Source organism: Hylobates moloch, unplaced genomic scaffold (assembly GCF_009828535.3).
Source record: "Hylobates moloch isolate HMO894 unplaced genomic scaffold, HMol_V3 SCAFFOLD_1, whole genome shotgun sequence".
NCBI lineage: Eukaryota > Metazoa > Chordata > Mammalia > Primates > Hylobatidae > Hylobates > Hylobates moloch.
The window spans coordinates 70,619,764-70,639,787 of NW_026652276.1; the positions used below are offsets into that span (position 1 = coordinate 70,619,764).

The 20,024-nt window shown below is 39.1% G+C and overlaps 1 protein-coding gene across 3 annotated transcripts in view; it reads left to right on the top strand.

Annotated features, from left to right (window-relative positions):
• The window catches only part of SLC25A12 (solute carrier family 25 member 12), a 124,317-nt gene that overhangs the window by 52,711 nt on the left and 51,582 nt on the right, over positions 1-20,024 (top strand). For all 3 annotated transcript variants that reach the window (XR_009214244.1, XM_032755372.2, XM_032755376.2), the window contains 4 exons: positions 2,566-2,705; positions 9,901-10,047; positions 12,262-12,400; positions 13,072-13,165. Coding sequence is in view for 2 of the 3 variants with exons in the window: in XM_032755372.2 (XP_032611263.1) it covers positions 2,566-2,705; positions 9,901-10,047; positions 12,262-12,400; positions 13,072-13,165 (520 nt within the window). In the remaining variant the exon portion in view is untranslated. The remainder of the gene's footprint in view (positions 1-2,565; positions 2,706-9,900; positions 10,048-12,261; positions 12,401-13,071; positions 13,166-20,024) is intronic.

Below are 20,024 nucleotides of genomic sequence, written 5' to 3' on the forward strand. Positions count from 1 at the left end.
TGGGAGAAGTAGAAAATGTCCAAATACTCATGGAAAATGACACTTCTGTATTTGGGGAGATCACTATGACTAATTTAGGCCATCATTTTAATTGTTTCAGAGACATTCTAAGATCTTATTTAGAGATGGCTAAGAAGTTTATGAAATAGGATATCTAAAGTTTTTATTACAGAGATATTTTCCAGATGTAAATTATACATTATAAATTTAGTTCATAAATATCCTTTTTGTGATAATAGAAACTTTTTTTTTTTTTTTTTTTTGGTGAGACAGAGCCTTGCTCTGTCACCTAGCTGGAGTGCCGTGGCACAATCTCGGCTCACTGCAACCTCTGCCTCCCGGGTTCAAGCAATTCTCCTGCCTCAGCCTCCCGAGTAGATGGGACTACAGGCGTGCGCCACCATGCCTGGCTAATTTTTGTATTTTTAGTAGAGACAGAGTTTCACCATGGGGACCAGGTTGGTCTCTAACTCTTGACCTCGTGATCTGCCTGCCTTGGCGTCCCAAAGTGCTGGGATTACAGGCGTGAGCCACTGTGCCCAGCTAAAAAATTTTTTATAGATAATTAAATTTTCTTAGCTTGAATGCTTTTGCATTTTGGACTTTATTTTATATAGTTTCACATTTGAGATTCTGATATTTTCTTATTATGTAAAAGGGATTCAATTTCATTCTACCATTATATAAGAATTATCTAGGTAGTAATACATACATTTATTATCAAATAATTATATTTTAACTTTTGAAATAACCTTTAAAAGGTTACCATGAAATAACTATTCCCTTTAATAATTGTAATGTTACTTAAATAAATATAGTAATTTGTTCTAATTTGCTTTCCATTTTTATTTTTTTTTAACTTGGAGATGAAACACTTCTTTTTGCTAGACCTTGAAAGTAAGAAATTAATTAATTTGGGACTAGAAACAGCTAATTAATTAAGTTAGAACGATCCTAAAAATCTTTAATGATCTGCTACAATATTTGTAGCCCTAAATATTTTCTGCTATCTTTATTATTTTAATTGTTTTGTAAACTTTAACATATTTTACAACTTGGAAGTTTCACATAGATTTAAGGATCATCTTTTGTGTTGGTTAGAAACCAGGATCCCACAAATTGCTATTGGGTTAATTCTTCGCTTTTTAAATTTGTATTTATGTAAGGTGAAAATGCTTAACCTATTTGAAAACTCTGAAGTATTTGTCCCTACTTAGGGAAGAAATGAATCCTGCATTCCATTTGAAAGAAAAGATGAGAATCCCATCTCCCCAGTGACATCCAATGCCTTCTTCCAACTTTGCTGATTGCTGCAATCTATTCAGAGCTATTATATTGACTCTAGACTGGTAGAACATCCAGTTCAGAATTCTTACATTCCCCTATCCCAGTAGTAATGCTTTTATTAAGAAAAAGTGTATGTATATAAAACTAAAGGGAATCCATTAAATCATTTACAATATGAGATCAGTATCTTATTTAAAGAATTTGCAGAAATTAGAGAAAATAGCATAGTTGGAGATTATAAAACCTTAAATGTGTGTTTACTAATTCTCTAGTATAACTGATAGCTATTGATGGCAAAACCCTTCAACTAATAAAATTGGCTGAAATTTGAAAATAATTTTGTTCTTAAGACATCAGTAAAACAGGCTTCCTGCTTTCTTAACTTTGTTCATGATTTTTTTTTTTTGGCATGAGCTTCTAAATTAGTTTATCCAGTCTATGTTTGTTAAAGTACCAGTCATTTGTGAATTGACTTTTATAGTAAGTATAGAACTCTGTAAGAATGTAAATGACGTTGTTAGTGCATGAAGACAAGCTGCCAGAGGGTTTTGGTTGTATGTTACACAGTGTGACTAGTTCCTATCTAAAAATTAGTGTACCATATTTAGCTCTTTATTTAAAAGTGAATCACTAATTTAACTTATCTTAAAATATTTTAATAGTTCAGACCAATAATCATGGATTTTATGGGGATTTTGAAGCTTTGTGTCAATACCATATTTTTAACAATATCAGAAGCTTTTAATAAGGTGCTTGCTGCTGAGCTAATGATATGCTTTTGGTAGTTTTTCTTATACCTATCTTCAATAGACATATTCAGGCTAGTGTGAATGTAATAATCAAGCCTCAATCAAACCATACTTAGTATGACAAATATTGCATTATACTGTAATTTAGGTATTCATGCTTCTGATAAAGGGTTTAATTCGACTCCTTGAGGAACTGGGAAAACACTATTGATTTTATACGGGATGTAAAGTAGCAGCCATTTATAACGTAAGATAGAAATCACTTTCTAGTTAAAATTAAATAAAGAGAAATTAAGAATCCCATGGCCTTATATGCAGTGGTACATATTCTTAAGTGTAAAATTATATTTTTTTGTATCAATTGTGTTCCTGCGCATGGTTTCTGGGCACACAAAAAAATTGCAGTTATTTTAATAGAAGCAGATGATATTGACTTTTAAAACTCTTAATTTTTTTCTGTAGGAGCATTGCAGTGGGTTAAACTACTTATTCCAGATATAATTGATTTATTTTTGTTTTCCCTTTTAAGAAAATGTCAAAGAAATTTTTGGACAGACTATTATTCATCATCATATCCCTTTTAACTGGGATTGTGAATTTATCCGACTGCATTTTGGGCATAACCGGAAGAAGCATCTTAACTACACAGAATTCACGCAGTTTCTCCAGGTGAGCTTAGTTTTCATAACAGGTATCAATATATACTATTCTTCTTCTGTGTCCTTCCCTTTGTATTTATTAAGTTTATTACAAAAATAGAAGTTTGGTATTTCACTCCTATTTTTTAAATTTCCCCCTCGCCAGAGACAACTTTTTAAAACTCTTAATAGCTATTTCTTTCAGTGTTTACTTCCATTTATTTAAATAGTAAAGCACTTCTACTTTTTAATTTTCTACTTTTAAGTACTTTTTAATTGTATCCTAACTATAGAAGATTAGAAGCTAGTTCTTTCACGGCCAGGCGCAGTGGCTCACGCCTGTAATCCCAGCACTTTGGGAGGCTGAGGCGGGCGGATCACGAGGTCAGGAGACCATCCTGGCTAACATGGTGAAACCCTGTGTCTATTAAAAATACAAAAAATTAGCCGGGTGTGGTGGCGGGTGCCTGTAGTCCCAGCTACTTGGGAGGCTGAGGCAGGAGAATGGCGTGAACCTGGGAGGTGGAGCTTGCAGTGAGCTGGGATCACACCACTGCACTCCAGCCTGGGCGACAGAGTGAGACTCCATCTCAAAAAAAAAAAGAAGCTAGTTCTTTCACCTCTCTCCTCTCCCTCTCTATCACAGACTTGGACTTCTGTGCCCTTTTCCACTAATATAATTATGTCATGATTTTGCTTAGATCAGTTATCCTATGAGTTATTATAATTTTGTAACTACTATTGGTGGCTGAAGTTATTATTATTTTTTTTTGAGACAGAGTCTGGCTCTGTTGCTCAGGCTGGAGTGCAGTGGTATGATCCTGGCGCACTGTAACCTCCACCTCTTGGTTCAAGCAATTCTCATGTCTCAGCCACTCAAGTAGATGGGATTACAGGAGTGTGCCACCACACCTGGCTAATTTTTGTATTTTTAGTAGAGGTGGGCTTTTGCCGTGTTGGCCAGGCTGGTCCTGAACTCCTGGCCTCAAGTGATCTGCCTGCCTTGACCACCCAAAGTGCTGGGATTACAGGAGTGAACCACTGCACCTGGCCTAAAGTTATTGTTCTTAGAGTTTCTAGTTTTCATTTGTTTAGTTTTCTGTGTACTAATACTAAGTCATTCTCAAACCTTGGCCCAATTATTAAGATCTCTTTTTAATGCGTTTAAAACACATTAGGTATTCTATTAATTTCATCTTCTTGGAGCTCTCCAGGAGCTTGCTTTCTTTTTTAAAAAAATTTGAGGTAAAATTTACATAAAATTAATCATTTAAAAGTCACAATTTAGGCCAGGTGTGGTAGCTCACACCTGTAATCCCAGCACTTTGGGAGGCTGAGGTGGGCAGATCACTTGAGATCAGGACTTTAAGACCAGCCTGGCCAACATGGCAAAACCTTGTCTCCACTGAAAATACAAAAATTAGCCAGGCGAGGTGGTGAGTGCCATAATCCCAGCTACTGGAGAGGCTGAGGCAGGAGAATCACTTGAACCCAGGAGGTGGAGGTTGCAGTGAGCTGAGATTGCATCACTGCACTCCAGTCTAGGTGACAGAGTGAGACTCCATCTAAAAAAAATTAAAAATAAAATAAATAAAAGTGCACAATTTAGTGGCATTTAGTACGTTCACAGTGTCTTATATCTAGTTCCAAAACATTTTTATCATCCCAAGAAGAAACCTTGTTCCATTAAGCAGTCACTTTCTATTTCTGCTTTCCCGTGAGCTCTGGCAACTTCCAGCCTACTTTCTGTCTCTATGGATTTACCTATTATGGATATTTAATATAAATGGAATTGTACAATATGAACTTTTTTTTTGAGACAGAATTTTGCTCTTGTCGTCCAGGCTGGTGTGCAATGGTGTGATCTCAGCTCACTGCAACCTCCGCCTCCTGGGTTCAAGCGATTCTCCTGCCTCAGCCTCCTGAGTAGCTGGGATTACAGGCATGCGCCACTATGCCTGGCTAATTTTTTGTATTTTTAGTACAGACAGGGTTTCACCATGTTGGCCAGGCTAGTCTCGAACTCCTGACCTCAGGTGATCCACCCACCTCAGCATCCCAAAGTGCTGGCATTACAGGTGTGAGCCACCACGCCTGGCCAAGCAATATGAACTTTTGCATCTGTTTTTTTTTTTCCACTTAGCATAATGTTTTTAAGAATTATCCATGTTGTAGCATATATCAGTGCTTTATTCCTTTTTTGTGGCTGAGTACTATTCCATTGTATAATATAGTATAAATATATTATATTTTGTCTATCCATTCATCAGCTGATGGACCTTTGGGTTGTTCCCACCTTATGGTTATTGTTTATAGTGCTGCTATGAACATATGTATACAAATATTTGTTTGAATACCTGTTTTCAGTTCTTTTGGCTATATACATAGGAGTGGAATTTCTGGGTCATATGGTAATTCTATTTAACTTTTTGAGGAACCACCTGACTGTTTTCCACAGCAGCTGCACCATTTTCCTGTTGTTTCCTCACCTGCTTCAGGGCCAGAAGCCAGACTGTGTAAGCTTGCTGCATAGGAGTCATTCTGTGATCACCCTTCACTTTCACCTTGGAGAATCCATTTGCTGTTCTGTTACGTTGAACCTCCTGTTTGTGCATTTTATCTCTTCTTTTATTGTGGTTTACTTATTTTTGGTAGAATACTTCCTGCAATGGCTTCTTGAGGAAAGTGGAATAAAATTTTTTTGAGACTTTTCATATGTAAAAACCTCTTGTTCCGGCTGAGGGCAGTGGCTCACACCTGTAATCCTAGCACTTTGGGAGGCCAAGGTAGGCAGATCGCTTGAGCCCAGGAGTTTGAGACCAGTCTGGGCAACATGGCAAAATGCTATCTTTACAAAAAATACAAAAACTAGCCAGGTGTGGTGGCACACGACTATAGTCCCAGCTACTCGGGAGGTGAGGTGGGAGGATCACTTGAGCCCAGGGAGGGAGAAGCTGCAGTGAACCATGATCCCACCACTGCACTCCAGCCTGGGTGACAGAGTGAGCACTGTCTCAAAAAACAAACAGTCTGGGTGTTTTGGCTCCCGCCTGTAATCCCAGCACTTTGTGGGGCCAAGGCGGGCTGATCACTTGAGGTCAGGAGTTCAAGATCAGCCTGGCCAACATGGTGAAATCCCATCTCTACTAAAAGTGCAAAAATTAGCCAGGTGTGGTAGCAGGTGCCTGTAATCCCAGCTACTTGGGAGGCTGAGGCAGGAGAATCTCTTGAGCCTGGGAGGCAGAAGTTGCAGTAAGCCAAGGACAGGCCACTGCACTCCAGCCTGGGTGACAGAGTGAGACTCCATCTCCAAACAAACAAACAAACAAACAAACAAACAAACAAATCCCTCTTGCTCCACCATTACGCTAAGATAGTTTGGCTGGTTATTGAATTCTAGTAGGAGTTTATTTTCCTTATAATTTTGAAAGCATTGCTCTTTTGTTTTCTAGTTTCCAGTGTTGCCACAGTGCCATTCTCATTCTTAATTTAGTCTTGAAACTTTTTCCACTCCGACTCTGGAGTGTTTTAATATTTTTTCTTTTCTTTGGTGTTTATGAAATTTCACAATGGTATTCCTTGTTGTGAGTTTATTTTTATTCATTGGTCTGGGCTCTTCATTCATTGGGCTTTTCTAATCTGGAAGCTTATGTCCTTCAATTCTTGAAAATTTTGTTACTTTTCTTATTCTATTTTCTTAGTTTCTAGGACTATTAAATGTTACGTTTATGACCTTTTAGTTTTCTTTTCTCTCCTATTTTCCTTCTGAGCCTTCTGTTTTCTATTTCTGCTGTATTTCTAATTTTCAAGAGCTCTTTTTGGTTTTCTGAATATTCCTTTTAAAAAATAGCATACTGTTCTTGTTTCATGGATGCACTCTTTTCTTTCACTTCTTCAAAGATATTAAAGACAGGTTTCTTTGTTGCTTTTTTAAAGTTTTCTTCTTGCATGGTGTCTGCTTTCTCCACATTTATTTATTTATTTTTACTCTTTGTTTGGGTCTCTGTTTTTCTTCTTCTCTATTTTTTTTTTTTTTTTTTTGAGTCAGGGTCTTGCCCTGTCCCCCAGGCTGGAGTGCAGTGACAGGATCATGGCTCACTGTAGCCTTGACTTCCCCAGGTTCCAGCAATCCTCTCCTGAATAGCTGGGACTACAGGCGTGTGCCACCATGCCCGCCTAATTTTTTGTATTTTTTGTAGAGATGGGGTTTTGCCATGTTGCCTAGGCTAGGTCTTTTATTTCGGGTTTGGGAATCGGGGAAAAATTATCTAGTCTCCAATCTGGAATATTAGATCTGGCCTTTGATGTTTTGGTTGCTGAGTAATAAGTAGTTGGAGGTCTCAATGTTCAATTTTGCAGAAGGACTTTCAGTTTACTACCTTTTTTCACTGTAGTATTCTCCCTCTCAACTGTGTGTGGTCTATGCTGGTTCAGAGATCCTCTGTTAAACTCCTCAGACAGTAGACCTCTAGTCTTCTGCCAAGGTTGGGAAAGGGTGGAGGCCTTAACTGGAGTGAGGCAGGTAACTAACTGCTTCTTAAACAGACATCCAGCTAAGCTCCTTGTTTTCAGCTCCGTCTTCACCATCACTTCCAGAGGTACCAATGCAGCTAATAACTGAATCTTTTGGGGGTCCTGTCATGTACATTGGCTTCCTTTTTGGCTTTTTCTGCTTAGTTTTTTTGAGTCCATTAAGCCAGTTGTCATTTGCTTTTCTGCTTTCTGATCTTAAAAATATAGTTGCCATCTTCTCCTTTTCTGTTGTCTTTGTCCTTGCGTTTCTGTTTTATTTTGTTTTGTTCTTTTATTGTTATTTTAGTGGAGAGTGGAGTTTTGGAGGACGGTGGAGTTAAATGTACACGTTCAGTCTCATCCAAAGTCACACTGTTTCTGAAGCTCTGCTAATTTTCATCTCATAATTAGATGAAATGCATTTTCAAGGGCACAGGATCTCTCCCTTCAGCATAACTGCCTTTCTTTATCTTTCCTTTAGTTCTCCTATCTACCTACCTACCTACCTACCTACCTACCTACCTACCTTTTTAACCCAGGATTTATTTATTTTACCTTTTATAAGCCCACAGTTTTGTTTTTCTTCATTTGGATGATCACAGATTTGAAACTATGGGCTTTAGGTGTGGGTATTTGGAGATGCCAGTGCTTGTTCTAACTCTTTTCCCTGTTAGTGCTTTTCTAACTCACCTTATAAAATTCTCAAACTTGAAAAGTTGAAAATATATGCATTTGAGAGCTGACTTTTTTAAAAAAGGAAATGTCTGCCTGACTAGTGTTTAAGATTCTTCCAAAGATTACTTTCTCTCTCTCTCACTGTTTTCCTTGTATTTACAGAGGCTATTTTACAGTATCTATTATACCCTGATGTTTTAATTACAGTGTATAAACTGAGAGTCACATATATGTAACTCCTTTTTTTCTGTGTTTAACTTCTCCTTTTTAAGTCATTAATTTTATTTTTTTATATCTTTTTATTTTGGAAGACTTCAAATATACTTAAAAGTAGAAAGAATAGTGTAATGAACCTCCTGGACCTATAACCAGCTTCAATAATTACCACTTCTTGGCCAATAGAAAGAATAGTGTAATGAACCTCCTGGACCTATCTATAACCACCTTCAATAATTACCACTTCTTGGCCAATCTTTTTTATCTATACCCTCTACCCTGCCTCCTGTAGGATCATTTGGAAGCCAGATGCACATACTCTATGATTTTATCATCTGTGATCCTTCAAATATGTATCTTTAAAAGACAAATAAGAGTCCTTTAACTGTTGACCTTATAGAAAACAGACAGTCTATTCTACCAACACTACTCCTTCAGTGAGTATTCTGCTTCATCTTGAAGGTAAAGGTCCACATCTTCTTTAGTACTGAGTGTTATTAATAAGGCTAAATTGTACCCATGGCTACCATTTGATATTTCTGGGAGATTAAGACATATAGGGAAGACAGACATAAGAAAGAGATAGAAAAGAGGTAGAAGGAAAGAAAAAGGTATATAAGATAGAGAGTGAACCTGTGTCTACTTTTGATGCTATTTAGGAATATCTTTGCCATGGGGACCAATTTCAATCCATGTAATGATGTAGTTGGATTGAAAATTCCCACTCATTTGAAGGGTGAAGTGGTTGGAGCTGAGGTCATGGGAAAATGGAATGAGTTATCACAAGTCCATAGGAAAATATAATTAAATAAAAATGATGCGACTTCTATAAAAACTACTTTTAATGTCATGAAAAGGTAAAGCAACATTAATTTGTAGTCTTTGATGAGTAAATGTGAATGAAAATTATGTAATCTTTAAATAATATGTATATACTTAGATATGACTATTATTTACAGAATTGCAAAGAGTGTGATAGTAGCATCCAATAGCAGCACCATTGTTGTGTTTGCTAACAAGTTTCTTGCATTTAGTCATGGATCCCCACAACAGAAATGCTCTGATTTTGACTTTTGTCTAGTACACAGGGGATTACTGGAACATTTTGTTGTTTTTGTGGATATCACTTACCACAAAGTTTGGTTGTCCAATAGTTCAAAAGTTCAGAGATATTCTGGACTGTCTTAACAGTTTATAAGTAACGGTGCCCAGAGCCAGTGATAGCTGAACACTACTTTTGCAGTTTGTTATTCCTGACTTTCATTTTAGAATGACTGAGTATTGCACTTACCAGTTAGTAGAGTTTCTCACTGAGTTTATTTGAAAAATTTGTTTGAAAAAATGGTCTCTAATTCATTTATAGAATGAGAGAGGGAGAGACTTTGATTGCAACATTTAAAATTGAAAAACTGAAAATGAATCTAAACTCTTAATTCATGAAGTACTCTTTGATGACAGGTAAGCCTTCAAGCAGGAGAGATAAATTACTGTATATTTTAAAGGCTGAAATGAAGCACCAAAAACATTGTTCTCTGTTTTCAGTAATGAAAACTTGTCAAGTAAAATCTAAGGGTTATTTTTTCCTACCTTATTGATGTGCTCTCATTCATTCTTTTTCCTGAGGAGTAATATGTAGTACATTTTTAAGAAAGTGCATTCTTTTTGAAAGAAATTAAAAGCTTTGTTGTAAATTCAGATCTGTGCATTGTTTGTTTTGTAGTAAGTACATGTGTGGGAAGGATATCTGTCCTTCCTTCCTTTCCAAACCATGTACTTGGAATGTGTTTAACCAGCTTAATGCCCTATTTCTAATTTCCTCACAGGAGCTGCAGTTGGAACATGCAAGACAAGCCTTTGCACTCAAAGACAAAAGCAAAAGTGGCATGATTTCTGGTCTGGATTTCAGTGACATCATGGTTACCATTAGATCTCACATGCTTACTCCTTTTGTGGAGGAGAACTTAGTTTCAGTAAGTAAAAAGCAAATTCTTTAACTTTCTATTTCCTCAAACCTTTTGATCCATTGAGTCCTGGATTGCCTCCAGGGACTCATATGACTCTCAACTATTCAAATTTCATGCTTGATTGGTAGAAAGTAAACAGGTGTGTGTGTGTGTGCATGTGTGTGTGTGTGCGTGTGCATGTGTGTGTGTGCGTGAATGTATGTATGTGTGTGTGTAATGGAGGTAGAGGTGATGGTAAGTTATCTTTTTCCAGATCATAGTTTTATTCAGAGCCACCATCTTGCTCTCATGTATTTCCAAATTGTTTATTTCCATTTACAGAGTCCAGTTCAAGGGAAACAAGAGTTTATAGACAAGGGTGAGCAATTACTTTTTCCAGTGGGCAGTAACTCTCCCAGACACTACTGCCTTCATCTTGGCCTCTTTCCACACCACCAGGCTGCCAAGGTCTTGCTATAAAGATGGCTCCTTCCTTTGTTGCCTTCAGGGTGCTGTCTGCTGGAGGGATCGTCACTGGCTTCTGCACTGTATTAATAACCATGCCCATGGCAGAAGGTATGGAGGAAATATGTGGCCATCAGCCTCTGTGGCTCACTCCTCTCTCTGCCCCTTCACCTGTGCATTCAGTCTGTATGCACCAGACATAGTTTTTTGTTCTGTCAAACTGCTAATCTCTATAAAGTAATCATCTGGACCAATAGCAAACTCATGTCATCCACTTCCTCACATAGAGTGGTGAAACTTTCCTCACTTACCCGTTTTCTTGTCCATGCATTGTACTTATGTATAAGTTTTTGATTACTGCTTGTTTTGAATGGAGGGAAGCCAATGAGTGCCTTTGTTGTTTCAGCTGAAGATCATTATCCCTGATTTAGACAGGGGTAGAAAGATCAACTTCTGTTCTTTTTCTTCAGTGAATCTGAACATGGAGCATGTCACTTTCTCCTACACGTTTCACCTCCTTGACACCATCCCCCACTCCCCTGCCCTCACCTCATACCCCAACCAAAAAGATGAAAGAAGGAAAGAAAGGGATAAAGGGAGAGAGAAAGAGAGAAAGGGAGGAAAGGAGGGAGAAGGGGAGAGAACCCTAGAGGGAGGGGCTCATTTAATCTTTTCCAACTAGGTTAGGTAGACCTACTATAATAGCCTCAGTTTACCAAAAGCCAATTCTAATCCTCAGAGGATTATATGAAATAATTTGAGTCCAGCTTTTGGGTTGCTGGTATCCAAATTCAGGCTAACACAAATATAAACTGTATTTAGGTTAAGGCATGTGTGTGAGGGGTGGTGGGGTGGGATATATTTGCTCATCATTACCTACACTATTTGTAATAGACCTTTATGATTGAAGTTGTCACATTGGTATTTACATAAGCATTTCTTTGCATTTTTAAAGGAGAATGTTTTCAATCATATGGGTTCCTCTGACTTCTGGATTGGAAATGAGGCTTTTGCAAACTTTGCAAAATATTCTCTTTTGAGTTTATGTCCAAGTGGTGGGCAGAGAACAAATTACCTCTTCATCCTGCAAAGGTAATGAAGGCCACGTTGCCCCCTATCTCAGGCATGAGAGAGCCTCTTTTGCACTATTCCATTGAAGACATAACTCAATAGTGAATAAATTCTCTCCAGATTTTCTGCATTTTTTGGAGGTTTTGATAATTGTACCCTTCGTGATCCAAATTTAGAGTTTAGCACAGGCTGTTAAGTATTTTAATTATAACAATGGCCTTAAAAATTAGGAAAAGTTGATGTAATACAATTGTCTTAAAATTTAAAGTCAACAGTTGGTTTTTGTGTATGTGTATGAAGGAAAAAAACAAGGTTAAAAAGTGTTCCATAGATTGTACAATGATGTTTTCTTTATCCAGGACTAGCAAGAGTTTCACAGTTGAGGGTCTTGAAGATCCTGTTTAAATAACTATTGTTTTGATCTGTGATAATTATATTTGTTGTTTTTGACCTTATAGGTTGATGAACCAAGAAGTCCAACTTCCAGATGTTGCTTTCTTCCTTAAAACCTAAATTACATAGACTTCCCTGAGGGCATGCAGTGCACTGTTTCAGTGTGATACTTTCCTTGTATTTATGGACTGATTGTTAACATAATTTTAATAGTGAAGACTCCTTTGGATCCTCTTTGAGAAAAGTCTAGTGTCCATAAATGTGTTTTTGTTTTTGTTTGTTTTTTAAACTTTTTGTGTTGTCATTTTCTAGGCAGCTGGAGGAAGTATCTCACACCAGGTTAGCTTCTCCTACTTCAATGCATTTAACTCCTTACTGAATAACATGGAGCTTGTTCGTAAGATATATAGCACTCTAGCTGGCACAAGGAAAGATGTTGAAGTCACAAAGGGTAAGATTTTAAAATATACATAAATAAGAATCTCAGCATTTTCACTTTTCTTCATTGAGGCATGATGTTGATCTAAGCTTACCACTCTAAAGCCAGATCTAGAAAGTATGTTACCATGTGTATGTATGCTTTACTTGGGCTCCAAAAATCCAGGTGGATTTAATGTGATACTGAGGTCAGGAATGGAAAAGTGGCTTTGACAGTTTTGAAAAGAACCTTGGCCCAATCTGTCAAACAGGTCAGTGGCACTGTGGCAGCAGCTTGTTTGTACTAGGAAGGAGTTGCCACAGAAAGATGGGCAAGCCTACTCCTTTTGGTGAGTGGTATTAGGATGCTTTGAATGACTGGCGAACACCCACTTTTTTTGTATTATAACTCTGGAGACCGAAGTGAATAAGCAAGATAAGAGGAGATTCTAAAGAGATTGTTTTATTCTTGAAGTTAATTCATCTGTTTTGCTGTTTTACCATCTTAACATTTTATCTTTTACCAGCCTTCAGAAATGCGTATTCTTGTATAGTTGAACTTAAATATTTAAATTCAATTTTAGATTTTAAAAATGATACTAAAATGCCTATAGCTTTCAGGTTATATTATAGTTGGTGAAGGCAGAACTTTGTTATATATTAAGAATCATTCAAGATTTTAACTTTTTTTTTTCTCTGTTCCAGAGGAATTTGCCCAGAGTGCCATACGCTATGGACAAGTCACACCACTAGAAATTGATATTCTGTATCAGCTTGCAGACTTATATAATGCTTCAGGGTAAGTATTTCAATAATTCTTCATGATATTTATTATAGAGTAGTTCTAAAATATGAAGCAGTTGTGTCCTTTTAGTTCATTCTAACATGAGTTTTTTCCATGTATTTGAATAGTTTATATTCAGAATATAAATTCCAAGAAAGACAAGCAGATGTAACAAAGGACAGGAAAGAAACACACGAAGACAGATAGAGGGAGAAGAAGATGGAGGGAGGGAAAAGGAGAGAACAAGGGAGAGAAGAAAGGAAGGGAAGGAAAGGGGAGGGAAGCGAAGGCAGGAGTGAGGTGAGATAGGAATAAGGGGTTGAGGTGAATGAGAGAGGGAAATGAGAGAAGAAAGAAATCTGACAGAGAAGAGAAGGGAAGTGAGAAGAAGAAAGGGAGGGAAAAAGATTGATTTAATCTGGGCTGTCTGGAGATGTTACGAATTTCAAGAGATTTGTGGAAATTTGCCCAAATTCTTAACTTTATAAAATAGACTAAGATACATGGAAGAATCTTGTAATCTTTTTGGTTCACTGTAAATGGTCCTTCACTAAATGGTATATGCCATTTTGTGTTGGAGAGTATCATTTTCTTTCTTTCTTTTTTTTTGAGATGGAGTCTCTCTCTGTCACCCAGGCTGGAGTGCAGTGGCATGATCTCGGCTCACTGCAGCCTCCGCTTCCCAGGTTCAAGTGATTCTCCTGTCTCAGCCTCCTGAGTAGCTGGGATTACAGGTGCCTGCCACCACACCCAGCTAATTTTTGTATTTTTAGTAGAGACAGGGTTTCACCATGTTGGTCAGGCTGATCTCGAACTCCTGACCTCCTGATTCGTCCACCTTGGCCTCCCGAAGTACTGAGATTACAGGCATGAGCCACTGCGCCCGGCCGAGAGTATCATTTTCTTGAGATATGCCTATGACATTGTCATCAGAGTTACCATCATAGACAAGCTCAGATGTTTTATGCCTTTACTTTATAAATGTAAAAGAACAAAGCACACGCAAATCCAAAAGAAAAACCCTTGTCTATGGGCATCCAGAAGGATCTGTGGGAAATGGGACTTATGGCTGTTTTTGTTTTGTTTTGTTTTGTTTTGTTTTTGAGACAGAGTCTCGCTCTGCTGCCCAGGCCAGAGTTCAGTGGTGCAATCTTGGCTTACCACAACCTCTGCCTCCTGGGATCAAGCGATTCTCCTGCCTCAGCCTCCTGAGTAGCTGGAACTACAGGCGCACGCCACCATGCCCAGCTAATTTTTGTATTTTTAGTAGAGAGAGGGTTTCACGATGTTGGCCAGGCTGGTCTTGAACTCCTGACCTCAGATGATACACCCGCCTTGGTCTCCCAAAGTGTTGGGATTAGAGGCGTGAGCCACTGCACCCGGCTTGTAATTCACAATTTTAAACAAAGGTTTTGATCTTCCTTCATGATGACACATTTCAAAAAATAGTTCTCAAAACTGGATGTAAAGTGACCTTATAGCTAGTTCATGGAATTTAAGGTTTTGGGAAACAATAGTGCATTCACATTGTTACCAGTAGAGGGTCTTGACTATGAGTTGTTCACGTTCTTGGCATGTTGAACAAAGAAATGGACAAAACACACAAAGCAACAGAAGACAAAAGCATAGATTTATTGAAATGAAAGTACACTCCACAGAGTGGGAGTGAGCTCAAGCAAGCAGCTCAAGAGCCCTGGTTGCAAATCTTCTGGGGTTTAAGTACCCTTTAGAGGTTTCCTGTTGGTTACACCCTATGTAAATGAAGCCTTGGCCCGTGACCAGAGGCTGAAGTGAAGTTACCTATGCAAATGAAGACTTGGCCCATGACCAGTTGGAGGCTGAACTGAAGTCTTGGTCTGCAACCAATCAGAGGCTGAAGTGAAGTTATACCCTATGCAAATGAAGACTTGGCCTGTGACCAGTCAGAGACTGAAGTGAAGGCTCCCTGAGTCCAGACCCTTCCTGTGTTTCTTTCTTCTCCTCTGTTCCATCTGCTTGTCTTTTTCTCTTAGAATTTATATTGTAAACTATTCAAATAAACTGTTCTTCTGCCTCATTTCCCCCTGAGAGACGTGATCTTCATAAATCTTTATAGGAGGCAGAGGGACCAATAGTCTTTCTTCTGTAACTACTTCATGATGATTGGGGCACAGTCCCTACCTATTGGGGACCATGAAACTCTAGCACTGCTCTGTCTAGTGGAGATAGGGTGACTTCTTGGTGGCCAGGGCGGGTATCATCATCTGGAACTGGAAGCCCTGCTGCATGATCATTTGAAGCTCATAATCGTCTCTAGGTGAGAAGAAATAATCTGGTAAAAAGATTAACAAACATGGTCCAAAAAGTCAATGCAAGTATAATTATTAACAATGGGCTGGCCAAGGGAAGGAGCCATGAAGCCCAGCTTAGTGCCCTTGACCAGGAGCCTTATGATGTGGACAGCTGTTGTTATATTTTAGAAGTCCTGTCAGCTAATTTTCGAGTGGCATCCCTTACTAATCTTGATTGGTTGATATAAAAACAACATTCTTATAGGAAAAGACATAAGCCATCTTTTTGAGCAGTTAGGAGATCCAGTCCCCTTCTATTTTGTAAAGTGACTGCTGTCAAGGAGTCTATTTGATTTTATAAGGTGACAATACTTTGGGCAGTGTCTTCCAAGCTGTCTGAAAGATCCTTGGATGAGCATTGGTAATAGGATAGGGAAGTTGGAAACCCACTAACTCCTGTTGCTATTCCTGCAGTTATTCCTAGCCCTACCAAAAGGGATATGAGTGGGATGGCTCATTTGTGTTTGGCAGTTGCAGTTAAAGGTATAATGAGAGACTGGTTATTGAGAGCTGTGTTGATTTTAAGGGGGTAAATATACAAGTGTACAGGTTCCAATCCAGTTGGCTGATAAACATAAGTACAACTAGTTCCATACAGGAAAAAGGATCTTTGTTTTTTAAGACAAAAATTGTTGTCTGTGGTGAACATATGGGTTTGTTGTTTTCACTTTCCCAAGTGATTAAGGTCCCTGCTAAGGTGGCCCTGGTTAAAGGCTGGAAAGGACCTTGGGAAGTATCCTGAGTTGCCCCAGCAGCATTTTTCCAGTGGAGGTGGTTACACTTAGTGTCCACCAGCAACCACCTAGAGGTATTTTCGTACTGGGGAACCAAAAGACAACTAGGTGTCTCAGGATTAGTATAGTTTTTCCCAAGGGAAAATGTGAACACAGCTACTGGGCCTATCTTGGCAGTACTTAGACTGTGTGTCCTTTAAAGTGCCCTGAACTAGGAATGGTTTCCATGAAACCATAGAGGTTTACCAAATGATACAGTCTGGGTAACTGCATAGCTTACATGATCATGTGAAGGGTTAATCTCTAGGGTGTAGATTTTAAGCCAATTAATTAGAGCTCCTTTATATAAACATCACACACACAACAGTTGTAGACAGGGGAAGATCTAGCTGTTGTTAAGTTTTTCTTTCCCTTTAATTTTTTTTTTTTTTTTGAGACAGAGTATTGCTCTGTTGCCCAGGCTGAAGTACAGTGGCATGATCTCAGCCCACTGCAACCCCTGCCTCCCGGGTTCAAGCAATTCTTGTGCCTCAGCCTCCTGAGTAGCTGGGACTATAGGTGTGTACCACTATGCCTGCCTAATTTTTGTATTTTTAGTAGAGACGGCCATGTTGGCCAGGCTGGTCTCAAACTTTTGACCTCAGATGATCTGCCCACCTTGGCCTCCCAAAGTGCTGGGATTACAGACATGAGCCACTGGGCCCAGCCTCATTCCCACTTTATGAACCCTATCACAACTTCCACAGACCATCTATGACGTGCTTAGACTTTCTGACTTGTCCTATATTTCCCTGTTTCCTAAGTAATTAGGCATTCTACTTTAGGACAAGAATTTGCCATACAAGATTCTTTCTCATATAAAATTTCTTTTCTTCATAACCTTCCTTATCATAAATACATCTTCATAGCTGTAACTTTCTTTATATCTCTCTTTCCTACTAAAGTAATTTCTGATGCTCCCAAAAGTCAAAAAGGTCAGGTAATGTGATGCAAAACTGAGCAGAGCCTTAGATTTTGAGAGGGACCTGTCTGCCTACAGTTCTTGGGGTTCCATGAGGAAAACAGGGGTTTCTCCTAAAATGGGGTCTGTGGCACCTTCTGTTTCTCCCAAGGAGTCCCAGGCTCCCTTAGGTCCTTTCATGGGCATCAAGAGTGGCAAGAAGATAGACTGAGGAAATAGTCCAGTCAACTGAGAAGAAAAACAAAACTTTGTTTTAAAGATGTATAAACTGAGGCACAATGCAGTTTAAAAATTCATGTTCATATACAGCTAGGCCCTGCAGCTCACTGCTCAGTCACTGATGCACTTGTGTGGTAGCTCATGGTGTACTTCACCAACAGGTTTCCTGCCCCCTCAGAGCTTACAACCTGGGTTTCATTTCCTGCTCTACAGCTATATAATTTAACAATTTTCCTTGGCAATTTAGTGTTGGATTCTAACCCTATATATCTCACATTTTATTAATATTACTGAATCTTAAAGGGAGCCATGATGTCTTTAATCCTCAGAAATATTAAACAACCTGGCTGGGTGTGATGGCTCACACCTGTAATCCCAGCACTTTAGGAGGCCAAGGTGGGCAGATCATGAGGTCAGGAGTTCGAGACCAGTGTGGCCAACATAGTGAAACCCCGTCTCTACTAAAAATACAAAAAATTAGCCAGGTGTGGTGGTGTGCGCCTGTAATCCCAGTTACTCTGGAGGCTGAGGCAGGAGAATTGCTTGAACCCAGGAGGTGGAGGTTGCAGTGAGCTGAGATTGCGCCATTGTACTCCAGCCTGGGCAACAGTGTGAGACTCCGTCTCAAGAAAAAAAAAAAAGAAGAAAAAATACATGTATATAAAGCAACCTGTAAACAAAGGGGTACATGAGGTTAAACAGTATTCAAATTTCTATATGCTTTAAAACATTGAGAAAGTATATTGAGAAACATACCTAAGAAACTGCAGTCAATCTACTGTGAACAAAAATTTAGAGAATATCTCTTCAAAATAAGTTATCTAGTGGTATTTATACATATTCTTACATATATCAGTAGTGTTTTACCTGCTTGTAACGTTAAACATAATTGAAATGTGTCAAGATTATAGGGCTTATACATTTCTGTGGGCTTGAAAATGATGCAATATAGATTATTTGTTTCTATAAAGTAGTCAGTAAAATGTACAAACTTCTAAACGGAGTAATAACTAACAAGAGAGTTCATACTGAAGGTAGTAATACTAGGAACAAAAGAGGGCTCAACACTGCCTTCAGGAGAGGAAGGATCCAGATTGGTATATTTTCTAAAGGCTTCCTCCAGCCTGCCATAAAACATGGCTGGATTTTCCTCCTTGCCTTGTGCAACCTCCCTTACTTTATCGTAATTTACTGCTTTAGTTATTCCCTTTTTCATTCCTCCAAGGAGAGCCTTAAGAAATTTGGCCCAGTTGTTCACTCCCATGGGGGTGTTATAGTCCCAGTTAGGATCAGTAGCGGGGACTGTGTCTGGGCCTGGGCGATTACCCTGAGGGTTTTGAGCAAATAAATTGTCTGCTTCTCGGCAAGTGGCCTCAAAGATTCATTCCTTTTCCAAGGGGTTGCAACAAATTGCTAGAATGAATTGAACGTCTCTCTATGAGAGACAAAAGGCTAAGGTCAAAGCTTGGAACCTATCTGCAAATTTTCTGGGGTTCTCTGAATAGCTTCCTAGCTTTTTCTTTACATTGTTGTATGTCATTTATGGAGAAGGGGACCTACACTCAGACCAGCCCCTCGGCTTCTGCTACTTCCCTAAGGGATAGCAGGGCTATAGAGGTAGTTGAATAGGGTGTTCCCCTGTGAATGTGAGGGGGACTTAGCAGGGCCCTTGGTTTTAGCTCTTGGGTTTGAGCCTCAGAAACACTTGGCAAGGGGTTATATGGGGGTGGTTGCCATTGCCCCTGAGAGACAGGTGGCCCTTGCGAAAAGGAGGTCATCCACAATATCCAGTTCTGCCTTAGAACCTGCCTTTTGGGGCAGGTTCTGAGAGTTTTGCAGATGGTTGGGTTTTGATATAGGGCCATGGAGGCCTGCACATATGGGATTTCTGACCATTTACACTGCCTTTTGCAAAACAGGTCTAATTGCAGGATGATGTTGTAATTAAGACTTCCATTGACTCCCCATTATTCCCGGCTGTCTAGCTAATTTTGGGGCCATACAGTATTATGCTTAAAAAAAAAAATCAGATGTTTTCTCCTTAGATTGTCAGGGTCAAATTGATTCCAGTGGTTGAGAATGCAGCCAAGTGGGGAATCAGGTGGAATGGATGAAGAGTTGCCCATAGTGGTCTGGAAGAAAGAAGAGAACCTAGCTTATTTGGTGACTCAAATTTTACCTGGGGCATCCCCCTGGAAAAACTCTGGGCCTTGATTGGGGTCCTCAGGGGTGTCCCCCTTTAGGGCCCCGTCTTAGTCTGTCAGATGTCTCTGACCTTAGATGGGTGCTGGTACCACTTTGGGAAGCTTCTCTCCACCACTGATGACCCACTGTGAGCTTTCCTTTTGTCCCCGGATGAAGGCCTTGACTTCTAGCATCCATATAATTTGATAAGGCCATGGTTTCCTGTTCCACTGAAGTGATAGCCATGAACTTTAATAATAGGAACTAGAGGTTGGATGGATTTCTTTTGTCATGTGGATTACAGGTAGTCTCACGGGGGAAAGGTAGATTTTGAGCATGAAAAATGAAATAATAGTGTTGGCTATTCCACTCAGGCCCTCGACAAGAGAGGGAATGTTTAAGAATCCACCACCATGACAGTGGACCCTGTGTAAGGGCAGGCCATT